At 36.1% G+C, this 22,896-nt stretch overlaps 2 protein-coding genes across 4 annotated transcripts; one reads left to right on the forward strand and one right to left on the reverse strand.

Annotated features, from left to right (window-relative positions):
- Positions 1-672: 672 nt before the first annotated feature.
- ap2m1a (adaptor related protein complex 2 subunit mu 1a) lies at positions 673-11,733 on the reverse strand. The gene is made up of 13 exons (XM_051915041.1): positions 11,571-11,733; positions 10,707-10,825; positions 7,913-8,178; positions 7,511-7,593; positions 5,940-5,945; positions 5,682-5,817; positions 5,451-5,595; positions 5,230-5,244; positions 3,854-3,973; positions 3,641-3,776; positions 2,333-2,430; positions 2,138-2,249; positions 673-1,192 (listed from the first exon to the last, which is right to left on the reverse strand). Exons 2-13 carry the CDS (start codon positions 10,778-10,780, stop codon positions 1,058-1,060), a joined length of 1,326 nt encoding a protein of 441 aa, XP_051771001.1. The 5' UTR covers positions 10,781-10,825; positions 11,571-11,733; the 3' UTR covers positions 673-1,057.
- On the forward strand, positions 11,407-21,380 carry anxa13l (annexin A13, like). 3 transcript variants are annotated; one of them, XM_051915019.1, is made up of 12 exons: positions 11,407-11,421; positions 12,744-12,847; positions 13,520-13,595; positions 15,586-15,680; positions 16,208-16,378; positions 16,522-16,555; positions 16,732-16,811; positions 17,729-17,797; positions 19,818-19,919; positions 20,017-20,092; positions 20,282-20,394; positions 20,499-21,380. In XM_051915019.1, the coding sequence occupies exons 2-12, from the start codon at positions 12,773-12,775 to the stop codon at positions 20,616-20,618; spliced, it is 1,011 nt and encodes a 336-aa protein (XP_051770979.1). In that variant the 5' UTR covers positions 11,407-11,421; positions 12,744-12,772; the 3' UTR covers positions 20,619-21,380. The 3 variants fall into 3 exon arrangements, with proteins under 3 accessions (XP_051770979.1, XP_051770971.1, XP_051770988.1); XM_051915011.1 differs by lacking the exon at positions 11,407-11,421 and adding an exon at positions 11,990-12,185; XM_051915028.1 differs by lacking the exon at positions 11,407-11,421 and adding an exon at positions 11,990-12,185 and having other exon boundaries at positions 16,211-16,378.
- Positions 21,381-22,896: the final 1,516 nt, after the last annotated feature.

Genomic DNA, 22,896 nt, shown 5'->3' on the forward strand with positions numbered 1-22,896 from the left:
AAACTAATTTGATTTAACTAAAACAAGGAAACAAATTATTACAACATGGCCATGATTTACTAAAACGAGAGAACAAGTTGTTGGAATGATTTGTTAATATTTTTCCCCCCACATGTCCTGTGCAAGGCTCCATACCTTTTTTATCTTAACTTGTATTTAACCCTTAACATTACCTTTTGTCAACATTTTTTTATGTACATCTATGGATATGCAATGGTCAGTTTTAGACAGTATGTGTTTAAATTGAGATTGTACCACCAGTGATTATTTTTTGTTGCTGTTCTTGTTTCATAATTTGACCAGAGGCAGAGGCTCATCGAACTGCTGTCCAGACTTGCACTGATTTCAGAATTCAGTTATTTTTCTTCAAATAGCTGATGCTTCAGTTTCATGGTAATGTCTGTTTTCCAGCCTCTGATTTTTCCTTTGCACAAATTAAGTGAATCTAGGAGAGATTATTATTTTATTAACTTGGCCTTCCTTTATCCTGTCAGCCTTTGATTGTACAGGATGACAACAGACAGGAAGACAAATAAATAGTGTCTAATGTAAAAGTGTGTCATTTTCTTTTTTACTCCCAAGATGTTTATGCAGACAGTGGTCCTCATTTAACATGATACAAATGAAATGTATAGCTGAAGAAAAATAAAACAGCAAATACACACGACACAATGTTTTTTCCATTATATATTTATACCGAACTAAATAGTCACAGAGAGAGAGATAGCGATAAGATACTGAGAGTATGACCAATAGGAGAATAACCAACGACAAAATGGACAGGGGTCCTCGTAAGACCGACTACAGCGAATCAGGAAGCTGAGTTTTGACAGACAGACGTTAACTGCACAGGCTTTAAAGTAGACCACTCACTGCTCTCCACTGGATCTGTTCATTACAGCACTCGAACAAACACATACGGGTAACTACATTTCACATTTTGCATATTTTTGTAATTAGCCTTTTTAATTCATCCACAAATCTTGAGGAGAGGGAAGGAGGGAAATATAGTATATTTATAAGACAGTAAAAGCTGGTCCCTCTGCTCAGTGGCTCATTAGCAGCGCGTCTCGTAGATTCCGCTGCGTCCAATGTATCGCACCCATTTAATCACATCATGGTCACTGTAGTTCAGTTTTGACTCGAACACCTTCAGATAACGCACCTTCAACCCCGAGGGTGCAAACGGAACCTGAGACAGAGGAAAAATAACATGAAATACAACAGAAATGTGTACCATGAGTACAAAACTGGATACGTAAGACAAACTACTACGTTACGTAAAATGCAAGACAATATAAATGAAAATATAAAAATATGAAAAGTGTCTAGTTTTAACATCTAATGTTTGTACTTACCTCCCCAGAAAGGTGACTGATATTCAAATATTAATTAATTCAACAGTTACTTATGAGCTTATTGACCAAATTAATGTTTTAGGAAACACTTCAAAATAAGGTTCCATTCGTTGACATTAGTTAACATGGACTAACAATTAAAAACACTTCTAAAGCATTTATTAATTTTAGTTCATGTTAATTTTAAACATTTTTCTAATATTTGACCTGAGCAACAATAACCAGTTGTATTTTTATGAATAAAAATGTATAAATACTGTAAATGTATTAATCATTGTTAATGAATTAACTAATGTTAACTATTGTAAAAAATGTTGCCATATTCTCTTTTATTTATTAGAAGTAGGTAAATAGATATGTTTTAAATTGTATCCAAACATCCAAATTTTAGTTAAGTTAACAATAGCACAGCAAACCTCATAAAAATATTGAAATGTCAACTGATTCAACCTTGTTACTCAGCATATTGATAAAAAAACTAATATTTAATTTAATTTATGAGAAATACAAGTTAATAAATAGATGGTTTTAGTTCATTTTTAATCAAAGTTTATATTTATTGCTAAATTAAATCACAAAAAAAGGTTTTAAACCGTATCCAAACATGTTCAAATTTTAGTGAACCTCATAAAATAATATAACGTAAAATAAAAACACTTTCGTAGGTTAAAGTTAAGAACCTTAAATCTTAGAACCTCCTTTTCGCTGACCACTTGAAAGAAAAAACAAACAAACAAAAAAAACAATTGAAACATTACTTTGTACCATTCAACACTTACCTCAAAGTTCATGGAAATGGGTGGACGGGCCCACTTCTTCTTATCATTAGTGGGCAGCAGCTCAATCTCAGCACTGATCTGAGACTCCTTCATTCCTGCCATGCGCTTGATCCTGAGCAGAGAGACAGATAGGATGACATGAATACATGCACACAAGCACCGAAAGCAGAGAAATGTGAAGACGGTGACACTCACTTCCACACAATGGCGTTCTCACTGGCCTTGTATTTGGCTTTTCCTTTCATACAGATCACCTGCACTCCACTAGTGTTGAGAGGTGTTGGAATGCGCACCTGTTGAAACATTCACCACACACGTCATCTGACAAACTCTTTTACAAACAAACTAAAATATAGTCTTGTGTGTGCGAATACGTAATGTTAAGTCTACAATAGGGCTGTCACGATATCAGATTTTTCACTCATCGTGGCCAAAAGAATTTACGATAATGATATTTTGCGAAAAAAAAAGAAGAAAAGAAAAAACTATCAAACTGAAATTATATTGTTTTGTAGTATTATATATAGTGATAAAGGCCATGTCGATTGGCATTGCATTATAATTATATATTATCATTTTGAAAATATCCGATAAAACACAGATAACATGATAGTGTCACAATGGTGTGTTAATTCATTTCATGTTTAAATAGTCAAATTGTCTCTATCTGTGTTTTATTCAGCTACAGCATTCACTGGATGTCTTTGTCCATATTAGAGATTTCCTGGAACTTATTACTCATGAGTCTCACTTGTGGACTTTCTGTGGGAGGGCGCCCTCCGGCTTCGAGTATGAATGAAACAAATTACATGTGAGAGTTTAGCGCTTCATAATGCTCACATCGTCCTATTTCAGGTAAAAATAGAAAAAAAAATACTGCTCTCTAAAGGTAGTTGAAGTAAACATATGATAGTCCATAAGTTTTTATCCGAATAAGCACACTTTTGGACTAAAAGCCCATAGGAGTGTAAATATAAAACACAGAAAGGCGTCAGCAGTTAACTGGTTAATGTAACATTTCCAGTTTCAGTGGCCAACTCTGGCATCATTTACAGTGGCCAAATCTGCAAGATAACGGAAGTGGAGGTGGGTGAAGAGGTTGGTATTATTGCCCCCTTTTGCACTCACTGTTGTTCGGCAGGTCCTGCAGACCGGGCTGATTAAGGAGTAATTTCAAAGTATCCAAAAGCGTCGACACTGGCGAGCTCACTTTGTTGGAGTGCGGGTAAAGTGTCTCATCTGTCATATCCAATGACATGTTTTTACGAGGCAGTAGCAGCTGCGCGCTTTGACTGCTTGTGTTTATGACAAATTGCAATCAGCGTAAACGTGCAATACCACCACCTACTGTAAGCTGGGATGTCAACCAGATACTGTTGCTGGATAATTCACGTGCCATATTATCATTCATGTACTATTCATTTGAAATATCACGGTTATCGTCAATACCAGTATATTGCGACACCCCTACTTAACTTTTTTTTTTTTTTTTTTTGAACTTACCTCTATTTTCTGTGCCAGGAGTGAGGGCTTGAAATTAGATTTGATGACAACTTTGACCTCCAGCTTTGTGCGTCCAACCTCCCGGACCAGTGGAATGACCCGGAAGGGCAGAATTATGTCCTTAGTGGTGCGATACCTGCACACACAGATCGAGGATGTGTTAAGACAGAATCAAGACTCTGCAGTGTGAAGACAAACTGAAGCTGAACTAACCTCATGAGCTCATATTCCCCATCAGGAGGGATGAAGCTGATGCTGCGCTCAGAGTCGAACTTGCTGAGACGCACACACTGATGGAAAGTGCAGTCGTCGATGGCTATGGACTGCTTCCCACTGGTAGACAAACCAAGATGTTGAGTGTTTTATATAATAGAACATTAAGATATTTGACAAAAGCAGCAAATACTAGAGCAGGGGTGTCCAAACACAGTCCTGGAGGGCCATTGTCCAGCAGAGTTTAGCTCCAACTTACCTCAACACACTAGAAGTTTCTAGTATAACTAGTAAGATTTTGATTAGCTGGTTCAAGTGTGTTTAATTGGGGTTGGAGCTGAATTCTGCAGGACAGTCTGCAGGAGTGAGTTTAGACACCCCTGTACGAGAATAAAATGTACATACAATGAAATCATCACTGACAAAATATAATCAAAATTAAATCATATAAAACCACTTAATGCTAAAATGTTATACTTCGAAAAACTAGGGATGGACTAAAAGTTTTATTCATAATTTTAATTATGTACATTAACCGATACCATATTATCTACCAATATTTAACAATATTTATTCAAAAATTTGGGGTCAGTAAGATTTTATTTTTCCCGGAAAAATTAATAATTAAAATCAGCAGGGATGCATTCAGTTGCTCAGAAATGACAGTAAAGACATTTATAATGTTGCAAAAAAATGTCTATTTCAAATAAATACTTTTAAACTGTTCATCCTGGGAAAAAAAAAAAAAAAAATCATGGTTTCATGGTAAAAAAAAGGCAGTTTTAACACTGATAATAATAAATGTTTTTAGAAGCAAATCATCATATTAGAATGATTTCTAAAGGATCATGTGACAGTGAAGAATGGAGTAATGATGCTAAAAATTCAGCTTTGCATCACAGGAATAAATTACATTTTAAAAAAATTCAAATAAAAATTTTAAATTGAAATCATATGCACAATATTACTGTTTTCACTGTGTTTTTGAATAAATAAATGCATTCTTGGTGCCTAGCATCAGAGATTCTTAAATCTCTGATGCTTACTTAGCAACTGCAAACTTTTGAATGGTAGTGTATTTTGCTTTGTCTTGTTTAAAAAAAAGTTTTAGAATGAAGTCTTCTATTTAGATACTTAAAGTAAAATCAGTCATCAAAACATCTATTAATGTTCTTCTCTAACCTGGTATAGAAAAAAAAAGTAGCTAGATGGAATTGAGAATAATAATAATAAATGTAACGATATTGGCCAATATATTAAGCATCCTTACTAAAAACCAAATAAAATAAATAAAAACAGTAATGAGACACTCATGTTCTGCAGATTAACAACACAACCAACATAAAACTGAACACAGAAATGTAAATATACAATACCTTCCCCCTAACTCACTGTGGGAGCACAGAGAAAAAGAGACGCAACAAAAACAGACAGCTTCAAAAATCAAAATAAACCACACACTTTACAATCAAACATGTTTTAAAAATTCTGGATTGAGAAACAAAATCCAGACAAAAGACAAACAAAATTTTCAAAGCAAACAAAGAGAGGAGACAGACAAGCAAAACAACTGCATGAACATGAAGCACTTTGAAACCTTTTCCCAGGATCATCAGTAGTTCCTCCTTTCCCCTGTTTGTCAATGACAATTTTGTCATTCATGCCAAACTTGCATTCAGGCATTCCACTCAGGTAGCTCTTCATCACCACACGACCGGAGACGTGAGCGCTCAGGACTTGACCTGTCAAGATGACACACAGTAGTGTGTGGATGGTTTGATAATAACTGAAGCACACAATCCTGAGACCTCAGTTAATGCTGTCTTACCTTGTGGAGACATGAGCAGGTTGACACTCTCCAGCACATCCAGGAAGAGCTCATTGCGGCGGTACTTGATGCCTTCACGACGCCAACCGATCTGACCAGTCACCTGGCTGGTGATCTGAGACTGCTCCTCCTTAGTCTGAGGACAATAATGGACCACCAAAGACAGTTCAGGAAGATTGTGGTTTAAATACATTTTGGGGCCACTAGTACTCTAATGTAATCTGAGAAAAACTTAAAATAAAAAACAATTACACATACCTGATGCTGCAGTCACACGTCCAGAAAAGCATGAAAAACAGAAACAGTTTATATTAGAATCTGCACAGATAATATAGACAGGTCTATTTAAAAAAAAAAAAAAAAAAAAAAAAAAAAAAAAAAAAAAAAATGGCCCACTGTCCTGGGACCAGTGTAAGAGCATTTCAGGACAGTTGATGGAACTGTCACTTGCTCAATTGAGCCAGTTTTGCAACATGAAAGTAAGCTATTCCGTGTTCATTAGCCACTATAGGTAAATAACTAGAAAAGTAAAGTGCAGTAATTAGTAAAACTATTCATGTTACAAACCAGTGTGTTTACAATGACAACAATACATTAAAACAATATGATAAGAAAAACCCATTTGAAATATCAAACAGCATAACAAGCTGCTGTGAACGACACTGGAAGTGTATAAGTTACTAGTCTCACGTAGCCAGACCTTCAGACCGACAGAAGAAGGTCTAGACTCCATTGCAGCTTTCATTGGCCAAATACTGCCCAAGACGACATCTGACTGACATGTAAAGCAACCAATTACAGTTTGTTTTGTTCACCCTTACATGTTTAAGGGTGTGAAAATGTAAAGTCGATGTGCTATGTGATAACAGACCACCGTGCATCTAATAAATTATTCATTCAAGAAGGTTTGTGCAAGTTTACTGCAACAATGACGCTGCAAACTTCACATAGTTTTGAAAATCCAGCGTTTAGTTGATCCTGATAAGCGCTCATTGTCTGTAAACAAGACGGTTTTCCACTTCCATGAGTGGGTTTGGAATCACGACGGCTTTGTTTCCAGGTGGACCGTTAAAGAATGTGACACACACGTCTCCCGGATATTCTGAAGAATTCAACTAATCAGATGACAACTTCAAAATTCCTGAAGTGTTTCCCATTTTGTGTGCCTTATGGAACAGACTTTCAGCCAGCGGCCTGTGGGAGTGACATCTGAGGCTGAGACTAACAAGTTACTACAAGTTGTAGTACTGCAAGATGGCAGTGCCCTTGCTACGAAAGTGATAACAAAACAGCTTTTTTCTTTTTTCTTTTAAATGGCTACATTTATCATGCTTGTTATATAATTTTTGATTAGACTGAAAATCCATTTACTAAATGTTAACTTGACTGACTGCTTCATTTCCACTTTCAAGATTAAAATGGCCACGCCCACTTTTACATAAAAAAGGTGATAATGCACATGCATATTTATCCCTTTCAAACAAACATTTGGTTTTCTGTGACATTTGATTGCAAAAATTCTGGTTGTCAACTTGTCAGATAGGTAAAATGAGAATGATCATGATATCTGTATTTACAGCATTTACATTATTTTAAATTTCGTTTAAGAACTTAACATTTGATGAAAACAAAATATTTGTGTAAGATAATACTACAATAATAGTATAATAATGCTTAATACTAATACCTTTAACATAAAATGGTATTTCAGATCCTGCTTAAAATCATGCCACACAAGTCCTACAGTAGCATTGTTCAATTATTTTGAATGTTAATGTAATTCATATGAACATCAAAAATATGAAACTAGTAAAAGAGCATATTCTTGCCTGGCCTTTGATGCCCTGCTGGGTAATAAAAGTCTTCAGTGCTCCAGTCTCTGAGTTCTGTGGGTATCCAAAGTCCAGGATCTCTGCAAACACACACAAAGACATAAATGAATCATTATTCTGGAATGAGACACCTCAACAACTGTTTTAAATAGACTTTGTCTCCATGTGTCTCATTTAGGTAACCTTTCAAATTTTTTCAGCTGGAGGACAAGGATTTCTGGACAGCTTATGGTTTAGGAAGCACCTTACCGCAACAGTGGATGACTGCCAGGAAAGCATGCCATTTAGAGGAGGGCGAGTTTGGTTTGTGGTAATGCGGTTAACAGGCACATGGAGGATCAGATATAACTGAGAGAACAGCGTCAGGAAATGATTCCCATGTTTCTGAAACAGGCTTACCATCCAGCAACTCATAGATAAGCACGAAGTTGTTCTTGATATTCTCCTCACTGATCTTCCCAAAGTAGGCCGTCATGACGTCACACATCTTGTACAGGAACTCGAACACCATTGCAGCATTGACATTTTGTTTGGTGACAGCAGCCAGCCAGATGTTGGAGCGCTTGACATGGAAAAAGCTGGTGCGGGCGATGTTGGTGACAGGAGAGCGCACCTGCTGGCGGGCATGGATCACGTTCACGCGGAACGCGTCCACAGCGTTGCGCCTGTGGAGAAGGATGGATAAGAACGTGAGGTCAAGAAAGAGGTAATGGAATTGGGCAGGAAGAGTGAGCACATGGTCACCATCTGCCAGTAAACCCTTTAAGACAAACACATTTCTTTAGTCTGCGAACAAAGCATTAAATACTTGACTGGATATTCCCTGCTGATTCAAACCTTCATGAACCTCAAGATAAGTCACAAGGTCCTTTAGACAAAAGAGCTCTCGCCTGTCTAAAACGAACAAAAGAGAACTATACAAAGACTCCAATAAAACTTCCTCTTTTTCTTTGCAATTTCATTTCTTTTTTTAAATTAATTTTCCTGCCAGATATTTTACTCCATCTGCTGCAACCGATTCAATAAATAAAAGGCCAAAATGAATAAAAGGTTAATGAATAAAATGTTCTGTTTCATGTGTAGACAAACATTTCCTTCAGAAAAGGTGCATCATTTGTCAAAATATCCAACATACACAAACCCAAAAATTACCAAGATTGTCATCTCATGCCTGAGAGCAATCAAAGGGAAAGGGCATCATTGTTAAACCTACTGCTGGTGCACTTGCATATCTTCACAATATTTGATTGACTGAAGTATGTCAGGTGACATGCTTTAAGTAGAGCTGGGCAATACGTCATATGAATATTTATAAATATTTTCAATATTATGTTATAGATGATTAACAAACAAATGGTTATTATTGCAGTTTTACAAGCTTTTTTTTGGCCGTAAGCCTAAGTTTCCCAAAAACCATGCAAGTAGGAAAGTTTCATGCCCACTACTAGTGCCTCAATTTGTGAGAATATTGTTTGAGAACATGTCAATGTAATTTTTGTTTAAAGTTTGATTAATTTATACAAATCAGTTCTTTTTGTTCATTTGAATATATCCGTTGAAAACACTAATTCAAGGTTTCAATGAAATGTACATGGAATTTAAAAAAGTCTTTTTACTTTTCTAAATCTTTTTTAATGGTTATAAAGATAGATTCTCAGACAGAAAATTATTGGTTGGATGGGCAGACTAGATAGATAGATCAAAATCTATGTTCTTTGTTCATATTGCCCCTTTAAGCAAACACAAAAAGGTTGACATACATTATTAAAAGGCTTAGAAGGCCTATTTTAGCTCGATTGCCCAACCCTAGATTGGGGGTCACTGGTGACATGCGTCAGAGTGATTGGTTGGTTGTTTGTCGGGGTCTAAAAACATGCTTGATCATTGTTTGTAGTAGGAGCGCTTACCTACTGCTACAGTAGCCACAATGAACATGGAGAAAAAACAGTACAAAGAGCATGAGGGGAATAATGACAAGGAAAGAGGAGAAAGACAAACATGGGGTGCATGTGTAAATGGACAACAGTAATGCAAACACACACCAATTAAATCTTTAGGAGAACATTTGATCTGGGGTTTTATAAAGAGAGAGAGAGAAGAAAAAAAAAAAAAAAAACAATACTTCCCCATTTATGGTTACAAAAAATGAAATTTAGTTCGTCATAATGATGGAATGGAGCAATGTTTCCTGCTTTCTAACATCCTGTCATCTTTCCTCTTCCCTAACAGGATAACCCCAATGATATGGAGTTTAAACCCTGCTAAGCACGCATGATGAAAATAAGACCAGTATTTTTACATTGAAAAAAAAAAAAAAAAAAAAAAAATGTATTCTAATATTTCTAACTTAAGAAATAAATAGATTAAAGGGTTAGTTCACCCAAAAATGAAAATAATGTAATTTATTACTCGCCCTCATGTCGTTCTACACCCGTAAGACCTTCATTCTTCTTCGGAACACAAATTAAGATATTTTTGATTAAATCCGATGGCTCAGTGAGGCCTGCATTCAAAGCAACAACATTTCCTCTCTCAAGATCCATAAAGGTACTAAAGACATATTTAAAACAGTTCATGCGAGTTCAGTAGTTCTACCTTAATATTAATATTATAAAGCAATGAGAATACTTTTTGTGCACCAAAAAAACAAAATAACGACTTTTCAACAATATAGTGATGGGCCGATTTCAAAACACTGCTTCGGAGCTTTACAAATCGAATCAGAGATTCGGATCTCCTATCAAACGGCTAAACTGCTGAAATTACGTGACTTTGGCGCTCCGAGTCACTGATTCGATTCGCAAAGCTCCGAAGCAGTGTTTTGAAATCGGCCCATCACTATATTGTTGAAAAGTCGTTATTTTGTGTTCCAAAGATGAATGAAGGCCTTACGGGTGTGGAACGACATGAGGGTGAGTAATAAATTACATTATTTTCATTTTTGGGTGAACTAACCCTTTAAGTGTTTGACTGTGCAAATGTCAGTAGGTAGTCATCATTGCTAAGGTGTTCTGAGCAGTTTTTAGTGGTTGTTGTGTCTTCTGGACGGCTGTTTACTGGCCTGTCCCCAGATAATATGGTTTTGAGAAACACAGAAAATGATCGACTCACATTTTCTCTAACATACCCCATCTAGTCCTTGAAATCAGAAGCAGTTTCAAGACCATTTTCCACCCATGACAAACTCACTCACCCTATGTCATCGCGGTAGACGCGGGAGATCAGCACCTCCCCTTTATGGTTATAGATGAACAGTCCTCCAATCATGGTGGCTGCCCCTCAGACCTCACATTCCATGGCGGGCTCTCACTCCTATATTTTACAGGACAATGAAAATGAACATGAAGCTCACTGGCTGAAATAAGAGCTCTGTGAGACCTTGATAAGATTTGAGAGGCATCCAGCCCTACAAGTGAGACTAGATAAAGCAGCCAGGATGGTTTAGTCTCAACGGTTTGGGCTTCTGTGACAACCCAAATAATATAGATTAGGAGATAAAAAGACTTACTGATTCTAAAAGAAATGAATTCACCCATGTTAAAAGCACATAATAATAAATAACATTGAAAACTGAAAAAGTATATCTATTGGTGCATGGCTAGACAGACAAAATGACCTGTTTTTCAAACACAAAAGGTCGTGATGTAGTCAAAAACGCGAGATTTTGTAAATATTAGTGTTTGTTCTGCAAACATTGTAACGACAAATGATGTTAGTATTCACTCAATGTACAGGCGCTTAACAGGAAGTGTCCGTCCAGTGTGGTTTAATCGCGGCATAATTAGTACAAGATGTCTGCCAACTGAAAGACATGTTCCATTGAACATTCGTGCTTTTAAATCGTCAACCACGCGTCCTACATATCGTAACTAATATTAATTATTCAAATGCACGAAGAGTCATTAATAGTAAGTGAGCTCGTGAATTGCTCTATTCCTTCCCTCGAGACCTGTATCGAAATTTCACCGATCATTTCGATGATGAAACCAATTCTTCCGGGCTTAAATACAAACACTTTCTGTCCATGAGTATTTTCAGTTTAAAAATGTGACCATACCTACTTAATATCCGCACGAATAGGCGCGGAATGGACCTTTCCCTCTCCGACCGTGGTAATTTTTTTGGGGATCTAATGGATTAGCGGGACACTAGCAGCAATCCCTCCCTCGGCCAGGAAGTCAGCTGACAGCGTTGACAGTGCGCATGCGTACTACAATCGACAACGCAACCTAATATTTTGCATTTCCGTTTGTTTAAGCAAAAAGATAGAAGGCGTCTATATTATTTAAATTTATTATTGTATAAATATACTATATTCCTTTATGTATTTATGCTAAATAAAAAACAGGTCATGAATATTAATAACGTAAAGTGACGTTGCCCTGACGTTGCCTAGTAACCTCACTGAAGCACCCAATAACATAACTAATTAATATTTATGAGCCAACTCGTCGTCGTAGTACAATACGGATACTGGCGTGATGTGGATAAATGCTCTCAATGTCAGAAAACAGGTCATATGGACCAACACAATTCTAGACAGAGATGTTTGATAAAAATTAACGCATGCATCAGCTCACGTGAAATAAGAGTGTCTTAATTCATCGGTCAGAATCATAACAACTGCTACAAATTCGACGTAACATGCCTGTATCCATCATTAATTCTGAAAGTGAGCTTTTAATATTTATATCCAGATTATAAATAGAACTATATCCTAATATTCACGCAGGACAAGAGATCACATGCATGCCTCTGTATTTAGCTACTTCATTTAGCAATTACTTACTTTTTTCAGTAGATTAGGCTACTTCTGATAATAAATTTGATAGGCTAATATAATATTATTTGATCATTTGCTGCTATATATTTGACTTTACGAGGAAACATAAATATGACGAATATATTAGTATTCTGGTCAACAAAATCAAAGCACTGTTCATGCAGCAAGTAGGTTGATGCTGCTGGGACACAATTAACAAAGACTTTCTTGTCTTAATTCAAAGGATTCTGCTCATAAATTTTGTATCAGCCTACGCACATTTGTTTCATTCCTGTTGTATAAAAAAAAAAATTGTATATCTTGGACAGATTTTTTAAAAATAGGCATAAGCCTATATTAAACTATTTTATTTTACATTTTTTTTACATTCTGTTTAGCATATGGTTAATGACAAAAAGAGAATAGAAAAATCAGATAAAAATTTAAATTTTATGATGTCGCCAACAGTGACGTCAGGGATGTGATGGAGTGAAAAGATGCTCTGGCTGGGTGGAGAGAGCGAGCGCGCATTCAGAGATTCACATCAGCATCACAAGATGGGCAACGTTCAAGTGAGTTAAACAGTGAAGTTTCTTTTTCTCACTTTTCTCAGTTTCTTTCACTACAGATGACGATATTGATGATTATTAGGTTGCTACGGATGCATCATACTGCGTAGACTAAATAAATATGTTTGTGCGCAGAGTTTAGGTTGAAACTTTGATGTTTTATTTTGATACTTTAACAGTTTTTCCACAAGTTTTATTATTAACATTACTAAACTAATTATTTTTTAATGTGTTTTGTCATTTTTTTCCCATATATTAATTTTATATTTACTATTAGCCTATTTGTTGTATTTTACTGTGATTTGAGCAGTAGTTTATACTCTTGTCAGAGGAAGAGGAATGTTTATCAAAGAATAACTGTTTTGTTATCAATAAGTGGACATTGTTGTTATGGCAGTGGGCGAGGCAGAGGAAGGCTTACTCTGTTCCTGTCCTTGCCCAGAGATCCCATGACTCAGCTGTGTGTTGGATACAGAACCCCTCCCCCTACAGACTACTGCATTGTGATCTAATATACCAAACCCTTGAAAAACATCCTGATCACATCTTTGTACAATATAAAAGGAATTGGTTGTTTAACTTATTTCAAAATCTCCTAGGTGTAAATTTAATTTTAAGCTGCAGTATAGTCTAACTGCATAACACATGATTTTTCTTACACAACCTTTATTTCAGCCCACAATAACTCCCTTTGAGGACTTTGATGTGATAGCAGACATCAAGGCAATCCGTAAGGCCTGCAAAGGAATGGGTAGGTTGAATAAAATTAATCACTGTTGGAAGACACTGACATAAATAATGGGTGTTTGCTTTTTTTTACTTGCAATATGATGAAATATGATGTAACACTTTTAAAGTCTGCATGAAACAGAAATTGCGACCAACTTTACTTCAGTGTTATGATGTATTTCAGAGTGAAACAGAATATTGAACAAGAAAAAATAGAGGGCGGGGCTTGATTTTAATGTCCTCCTCGCCGTCTTATTTTTTACGGAATATTGCAGTGTTTATTATAAATGATTTACACATGCACAATATTTTTTTTTTTAAATAACTTCCCCTTCCTCTTGCAGCAACATTTTTTTTCTCTTCTCTGATGACGTGTTTGTTGGCGCGAGGGCGGGACAACCTGTCACTCACATGACATCACAGCAATAGCAAACCACAACCATCCAATCAATTTCCGATTGACAAAATCAAGTCCCGCCCTCCATTTTTCTTTCTCTCGGATGTATGTCACAATAGAGAAGTAAAGACAATAAAAACTACCGTTTCATGCTGACTTTAAGCATTTTAACTAAAAGTATATTTACACAACAACAATGTACTAAAAAAGAAAAACTTTTCCTTTGTGTTTTTGTCAAAATGATCCCCGTTTACACAGATCTGCGAAAACAACTAAAACTGCTGTATTATTCGATGTCACTTTGTAAAGAATTGCTATGCGCCTATAAACTGAACACATAATATGCATGGGCGTGACGTCAACATTTTCATAAATTGGTGTTTTAATAGCTTGGTATCATTTTTAAAAACTTGCACTTTGAAGGGCGTTTTCAAAATATTCCATTTTCAGCCCCCCAAATTGCCGTTGTGGTGTAAATGAATGGCCAAAACACATAAAGTTTTCCATATTTAGTTGAAAACAGTGACGTGTAAATGGCCCTTAAAGAACGTTTTTTTATCTTAAGGGTACATTTACACGATAATGATGTACTACAAACGGAAACTTTTTTACTTTGTACAGATGACAACGTTATCAAAACTATCCCCGTTCACACAGATTCGCGAAAATGACTAAAAAATAACTAAGATCTGTAAAAGAATGCATATGTGCACAGGCGCGTAGTCTTTCTTTACAAAGTGACATTGCCAACTACTTTTCTGGCATGCGTAATACAGCGTTTTTAGTCGTTTGCGCGGATCCGTGTGAACAAGGATAGTTTTGAAAACGTTGTCATTTGTACAAAGAAAAAACTTTTCCGGTTTTAGTACATCGTTGTCGTGTAAACGTAACCTTAACCTATGAGTTGTGGGGTTCTGAGGGGGCATTTACACAAAAGCGTGGCATCGCCAACTACAACCCTGGCATTAATAATACAGTGTTTTTAGTTGTTTTCATTGATCCGTGTGAACGGGGAATGTTTTGACAATGTTGTCGTCTGTACGTGGAACTTTTCGAAAGTGCAAACATTTTTTAGTACATTGTTGTTGTGTAAACTTACCCTTAAAGGGTTAGTTCACCCAAAAATGAAAATTAATTACTCACCCTCATGTTGTTCCACACTCGTAAGACCTTTGTTCATCTTCAGAACACAAATTAAGATATTTTTGATGAAATCCGATGGCTCAGTGAGGCCTGCATTGAAGCAGTGTTTTGAAATCGCCCATCACTAGATATTGTTGAATAAAGTCATTATTTTGTTTTTTTGGTGCACAAAAAGTATTCTCGTCGCTTCATAACATTAAGGTTGAACCAGTGTAGTCACATGAACTGTTTTAAATATGTCTTTAGTACCTTTCTGGGCATTGAAAGTGTTAATTGTCTTGCTGGCAATGCAGGCCTCACTGAGCCATCGGATTTTTTAATTTGCGTTCCGATGTTGACCGAACGTCTTACGGGTGTGGAACGACATGAGTAATTAATGACAGAATTTTCATTTTTGGGTGAACTAACCCTGCAATCTGATGGAGGAATAACTGACATTATAAGGTATGAGCTCATCTGATATTGTTCACAGGGACGGATGAAGAGACCATCATTTCCATTCTAGCAAACCGCTCTGCAGTCCAGCGGGTGGAGATTAAACAAGCCTACTTTGAAAAATATGACGATGTGAGTCAGATCTTTGAAATGTCAGTTAAATGACAAAATAGTACATACTTAATCAGTGTTATCATGATAATTGAAATTGTGTTTTTGTGAAAAGTAAAATATTTATACTGATCTAATTTGGTAGAAATATAGTTTGTGTAAATCTAAATTTAAAGTGGCTTATAACAACAAACACTCTATTCTCATATATGACACAAGCCATAGACCAATGGTTTCTAATTTTCCTCTCCCCACATCACATTAGACTGCATTATGTAACTGGAGTAGTTTCTACCATTATGCTTTCACCCTTTTAAAAATCATCCAGAGCTCATGGATAACTGGAGTATTGTATTGAACCATAGATGTTCTTCATATCACTTCTCTTTAAATTGCATAAAATCCCTGAAAATAACACTATTTGAGAACATAAAAAAAATTTAGTTGATTTTTTTAAATTTACTTCATATCATAATTTATTGATAGACTGAACCAATATACATCTATTTGAGTCTGGTTTCCGGTTTGTTCTTTCGGTCTTTGTCAAGGAGTTGGAGGAAGTCTTGAAGAATGAACTCACAGGAAACTTTGAGAAAGCAATTATTGCCATGCTGGACCCGCCTCACATCTTCATGGCTAAAGAACTGAGGAGAGCCATGAAGGGTGCTGGGACAGATGAGGACGTGCTGGTGGAGATCCTCTGCACCAGCACCAATCAGGTTATTCATTATTTACATCATTAGATTGGAAGAATAGTCACCAAATTTCAAGCATGAAAATCTGAAAAAAAAAAAAAAAAAAACACCAAATCATTACTTGATTGTAAGCATCATTTACAAAATAGATATTTTTTCTTTAACAGGATATTTTGAATTGCAAAGAGGCATATATGCAAGGTAAGCTTTGATCAGATACAAATATTTTTTATGATATCATGAATTATAAAGAGGCATGATTTTTTGATGGCTCATTATTGATACTATGAAGTGCTCATTTCTGTGTGTGATGCTAATATTATTAGTAATAAAATAATGCATTATTGTAGTCATGTAACAGATCTTTTGATCACCAGTGCATGAGCGAGATCTGGAGGCTGATATTGAAGATGACACTAGTGGAGATGTGAGGAATCTTCTAGTTTCTCTCCTACAGGTAAAATACAAGTAATGAGTTTGATATTTATAGTATTTAGCAATGATTTGTACTGAAAGGGAGAATGTAGAATGGCACAAATGGGGTGGATACTTGTACATTCAAATACTTTTTTTTTTTTTTCACATGTTCAATGGGGTCTGAGGCCACACATTTTCTTAATTCAATAAAATTTTTTCAATCACAAATTAGTACTTTATGAGCATAACAAGACTATGGCTACAGACAAACTTAGGCAGCTGACATGTTGCCTTGCTGCCCTATCAGACAGTGACTCAGCAGGCAGCGTTTGCACATAAAGGTACCTCACAAAACTGCTTTTTGACAGACTTCTGAGGCAGCGTTACGGTTTAATGATCTACAGCAAAACAGAGCAAACTTTAGTGATAACTAAGTGAATATTTAATTACTACATTATTAATTTCTCGCTAGAAATAACATAAACAGTGGATAACATTGGTTAAAAACATACATTTACACACAAACTAACCACCAACCTCAACTTTCAGATGCCATTTTTTAAATTTAGCTTAACCATCACAGAATGGAACGCATAGGATTGTGGGATATCAAAGGCAGTTAAGGATACATCTATGCTGCCTTCAAAAATAGATCAGATGAAGGTATCTCAGGAGACAGGAAGTGAAGCTAACATTAGATTCGGACGTGCCTTGATGCCTTCTTACCTTGGAATGCATCCTCTGAAGGCAGCATTTATAATTTCGGATGCAGCCTGTGATAGTCATGAAAACTTGCATTCAATTTCATCGCCACTGATTGATAAGATCAAGGCTTTTGTTCACTGGAATATGAATGGTGCAGAATTCCATTCCTAATTTTTGTGTTTGCATGCTACAGTATCTGCAATTTATAGTGCAAAATGAGCAAGGAAAAATGTGTCAAACCTTCACCTGCAGGCCAGCAGGGATGAGTCTTATGAAGTGGATGAAGATCTGGCAGAACAGGATGCAACATCTTTGTTTGAGGTGAGGTTTACTCTGCTGTTAAAACTCTGATGTAAGTAGTTTATAATTAGTTTCTATAAGTACTTTATTATTGGGTTGCCAGGTCCATGATCTTCACGGAGAATTGGAATTCTTATAAAAGGTTTCCACAGGAGTATTATATTATATTATATTATATTACATTATATTAACTTTAGACTTTCAAATCACATGAGCAAATATTTTATTCACAATAGAACATAGATAACATAAATGTTTAAACTGAGAAATTTTACAATTTTATGCACAAAATGAGCTCATTTCAAATTAGATGCCTGCTACAGGTCTCAGAACAGTTGGCACGGGGGCAACAAATGGCTGAAAAAGCAAGAAATTTTGAAAAGATTTAGCTGGGAGAACATTTAGCAACTAATTAAGTTAATTGATATCAGGTCTGCAACATGATTAGCTATAAAAGGGATGTCTTAAAGAAGCAGAGTTTCTCAGAAATCAAGATGGGCAGAGCTGTGAAAGAGTGCGTAAAAAGATTGTGGAATACTTTAAAAACAATGTTCCTCAACATTAAATTGCAAAGGCTTTGCAAATCTCATCATCTACAGTGCAGAACATCATCAAAAGATTCAGAGAAACTGGAGAAATCTCTGTGCGTAAGGGACAAGGCCGAAGACCTTTATTGGATGCCCATGGTCTTCGGGCCCTCAGACGACACTGCATCACTTGATTGTCAATGACATTACTAAATGGGCCAAGGAATACTTCCAGAAACCACTGTCGGTAAACACAATCCGCTGTACCATCTGCAGATGCCAACTAAAGCTCTATCATGCAAAAAGGAAGCCATACGTGAACATGGTCCAGAAGCGCTGTCATGTCCTGTGGGCCAAGGCTCATTTAAAATGGACTGTTTCAAAGTGGAAAAGTGTTCCATGGTCAGACGAGTCCAAATTTGACATTCTTGTTCGAAATCACGGACACCATGTCCTCCGGGCTAAAGAGGAGAGAGACCTTCCAGCGTGTCATCAGCGTTCAGTTCAAAAGCCAGCATCTCTGATGGTATAGGGGTGCATAAGTGCATACGGTATGGGCAGCTTGCATGTTTTGGAAGGCACTATGAATGCTGAAGGGTATATAAAAGTTTTAGAGCAACATTAAATGAAAAATACATCAAAGACAAGCACACACTCTTCAGCAGCTGGAAACCTATATCAGGCAAGAATGGGACCAAATTCCAACACCAAAACTCCAGAAACTCATAACTTCGATGCCCAGACATGAACTGCTGGGATGCTACACCATGGTAAACATGCCCCCATCCCAACTATTTTGAGCAGGCATCAAATTTACAAATAAACTCATTTTGTGCATAAAATTGTAAAATTTCTCAGTTTAAACATTTATGTTATCTATGTTCTATTGTGAATAAAATATTGGTTCATGTGATTTGAAAGTCTTTTAGTTTTCATTTTATTAAAATTTAAAAAACTTTTCCGGAATTCGTGTTGTAAAATTAAATAAAATACTGAAAATATAAAAATAAAAGCACTATTAATAAATACTATAATAGTATATAAATAACTCTGTACTACATCTTGCAATGATGATGTTGACATTTTTTAAACTCTGCAGATGTTTACTGCTGCTTTTTACATTGTACAGCTTCAAATCAAAGAAAATACGAAAATTTCTAATAGGCACTCTAAAATCTCTCAGAAAAAAGGTACAAAAGCTGTCACTGGGGCGGTACCCATTCAAAAGATACACCTTTGTACCCCTTAAGGGTGCATATTAGTACCTTAAAGGTACATATTGGTAGTTTTTGAAAGGGTACTACCACCCAGTGACAGCTTCTGTACTTTTTATTTCTGAGAGTATATCATATTTTGTGTTTTGGTATTGGGATGCTTTTGGTCTTTATTGGTCATTGGGCTGGTTTTGGACTATTTTTGATTGGTTATTTGACTATCTTTGTCAAACAGACCTGGCAACCCTAGTTATTTTGTTGATTGAATGAATAAATGACTATGTGGTTGGTTTTCAACAGGCAGGTGAAGGACGCTTCGGAACAGATGAGTCCACTTTCAGCTACATCCTCACTCACAGGAACTACCTACAGCTTCAGGCCACCTTCAAGATATATGAAACTGTACGGTCAAACACCAGCTATGCCCATCACTGCTTTACAAGAACCATTTCAACATTCTTTCTGAGTTTCTGGTTTCTCTTTTGTTTTCTTTCCATAGCTCTCTGGAACAGATATCCTGGATGCTATAGACAGTGAGGCTACAGGAACATTAAAGGACTGTTACATCACTCTGGGTAACTATAACCATCCAAACTATTCAAAACTCTGAAAAGCCCTTAGGAAATTTGATCTTTCTTTTGAATCAGAGAGTCATATTGCTGTTCAAAGTAGTGACCGTAAGCTACTATGAAAGGATAGGGCTATTTGATAGCCTTTTCTGCTCGCAACATGCATCATACTGTGATTTGTTTCTGTTTGAACAGTGCGATGTGCTAAAAACCCGCAGCTATATTTCGCCCGTCGTCTGAACGCTGCCATGAAAGGAGCTGGGACAGATGAGGACACACTCATACGTATTATTGTGGGACGCTCTGAGGTAGAGATAATTCTGGGCTTGATAACACAATGAACACAAAGACACTTTTCATGGAAATACTGGAAAGAATAATTATATTTTCCTTTCCATGTTCACATTCACAGGTGGATTTGGAGACCATCAAAGACATGTACCTGGAGAAATATGATGTTACCCTAAAGGATGCCCTGAACTCAGAGTGCGGCGGTGACTTTAAGCGCCTCCTAATAGAAATACTTCACTGAGTCACCGTCAGGTGGAGCCAGTAACTAACAGTATCTGCTGAAAGAATCATCAACACTGCCTGAAAATACATACTTAGGATCACCTCTTTCTGTACAAGGGAGCACATTTGCTAATTTTTGTCATTGGTGCAATTTTGGAATTGGGTAAGACATCATTGTAATCACATGATTATTGCCATAACACTTTTCTAAAACTAAAGAGCTGCTCAGTTTGACAGTTTTAGAGTTTTTATTGCAGTAAATTTGACATCTGCATTAACTACAAATGTGCCTTGAGAAAGTCATGAGTAACAGCTCAGTATTCCAGCATCCATGATGATTCTTTTACAGGACAAACCATGATGCACAAAGTGTGATCCTTCATTTAAAACTCTGTCTTTTCACATGGAATCTTTGCATCTATATACCAGATATGTAGGTGTATGGCTGACGTCTTTAGTACTTACAAATATTGTACCAGTTACATATTAATATTAAAAGCAGCTAGCTTAAGTGCTAAGTACTTCAGTCTTTGATAATGCTTTTTATCACTGGGCATTTATTTTTTTGAACAGCAGTATGTTACAGTATACAGTGGTGACTGTTAATATTGTAAAGCAGCACTGTCAACCTGTTATTGCAATGCTTCAGAATATATCTGTTTTTAATGTGAAAAGGACTGTGAGTAGAAGAAATTGATTCATATCAGAGATATTAGAGACCACTAGTGGCCAACGAATATTAAGTGTGCATTATCAATAAAGCATGTTGAATTAGACTAAACACACTCTTGTTGTGGGTTCTTTTTTAAAGAACTATAAAATAAAATAAATAATTTTGATTCATCTTAATCTTAATTTTTAGTCATTCATTCTTTGAGACCAGGGATTGTAAAAGATAGCATAGAGGTCAGCGATCATAAAAATATATTCTTTTTTTAAAAATTCAAAGTTAAAAAAAATACAAACATTAATTGATGATATATTTGCATAATATAAATGTTTATAATGCTTGTTAATACTACAAATGATGTTTAAAAGTATTACTAAGAAAATGTAGGGTAACATCTTATTTCGATGGTCCACTTTAGACATTCTACTAACTATAAGTAACTTTGCAACTTCATGTCAACTACCTGTTATTAGAGTATAAGTAGACTGTCTGCTTAAAATCTGCTAGCACTTTATTTTGACTGTCCCCCAACAGACAGTCTACTGACTATAAGTAACTTTGCAGCTACATGTCAAGTACTAACCCGAACCCTAACACATAACCCTAACCTAACAGTTTACTAATACTCTAATGAGAGTTAGTTGACATGTTGCAAATTAATGAGAGTTAGTAGAATGTCTAAAGTGAAATATTAATATAAAGTGTAACCAAATGTAGCTCTTTTCATATTGGGTTGGCTGAAAGTTTGGGTTGGAGATCCCTGCAAAACATTTGTATGGATGCACACAGTGCTGTAAATGTTATTTTCATTATCTTAGTTACGTTACGTAAATTCACAAATGAAAAATTCTGCTTCATGCTATTTCCAACTTGTATGACTTTCCTTCCAACTAACACTATACTCCATTGACTGTCAAAAAAAAATCTTCTTCTTTTGTGTTACACAGAAGAGAGAAAATCATGCGTGGTTGGAATGACATGAGAGTTTTGGATGAACCATCACTCTGAAAGCTTCTACTCTCTGATACATCAACTAAAATTATATAATATTTGAATAATTAAATAATCAGCTCTCAGCCTTACAGGCTGAGAACGGTTCACCAAACCCTTAGTGTATAGGAATAGTGTAAAAATAAGCTTTAACCTCCCCCAATGATCATTAAACACTTCCAGATGTTCTACTTTAAATGAAGTACAGGCTTCAACACAACAGTAGTATTATCACATCCTCTAACACCGAACACCTGTACTGTGACTTCACCAGACATTTTAACCCTTGCACTGAGAGAAGGCCACAAGGTTCATGTCATCTGTCCTGACAAAGCAAAACAGACTCTTGACTCACATTTCTCATGTTAGCATCTAAATCTCTACACATTTAACACACTATTCAAAATGCGGTAGACAATTGTATATTTGCATGTCTGATTTTCAAAATCAATGGGATCTGAACAAATCAAAAAGTTAAATCAAATGTTGGCAGTCGTGACTTGTAACCTGAAGGTTGTGGGTTCGATTGTCAATATGTAGGTGCGGGGAGTGAATGAACAGCGCTCTCATCCACCCTCAATACCCACAACGGTGCCCTTAAGCTAGGCACCTAACCCCCAATCTCTCTCTGGGTGCT

Source organism: Ctenopharyngodon idella, chromosome 2 (genome assembly GCF_019924925.1).
Source record: "Ctenopharyngodon idella isolate HZGC_01 chromosome 2, HZGC01, whole genome shotgun sequence".
Taxonomy (NCBI): Eukaryota; Metazoa; Chordata; class Actinopteri; order Cypriniformes; family Xenocyprididae; genus Ctenopharyngodon; species Ctenopharyngodon idella.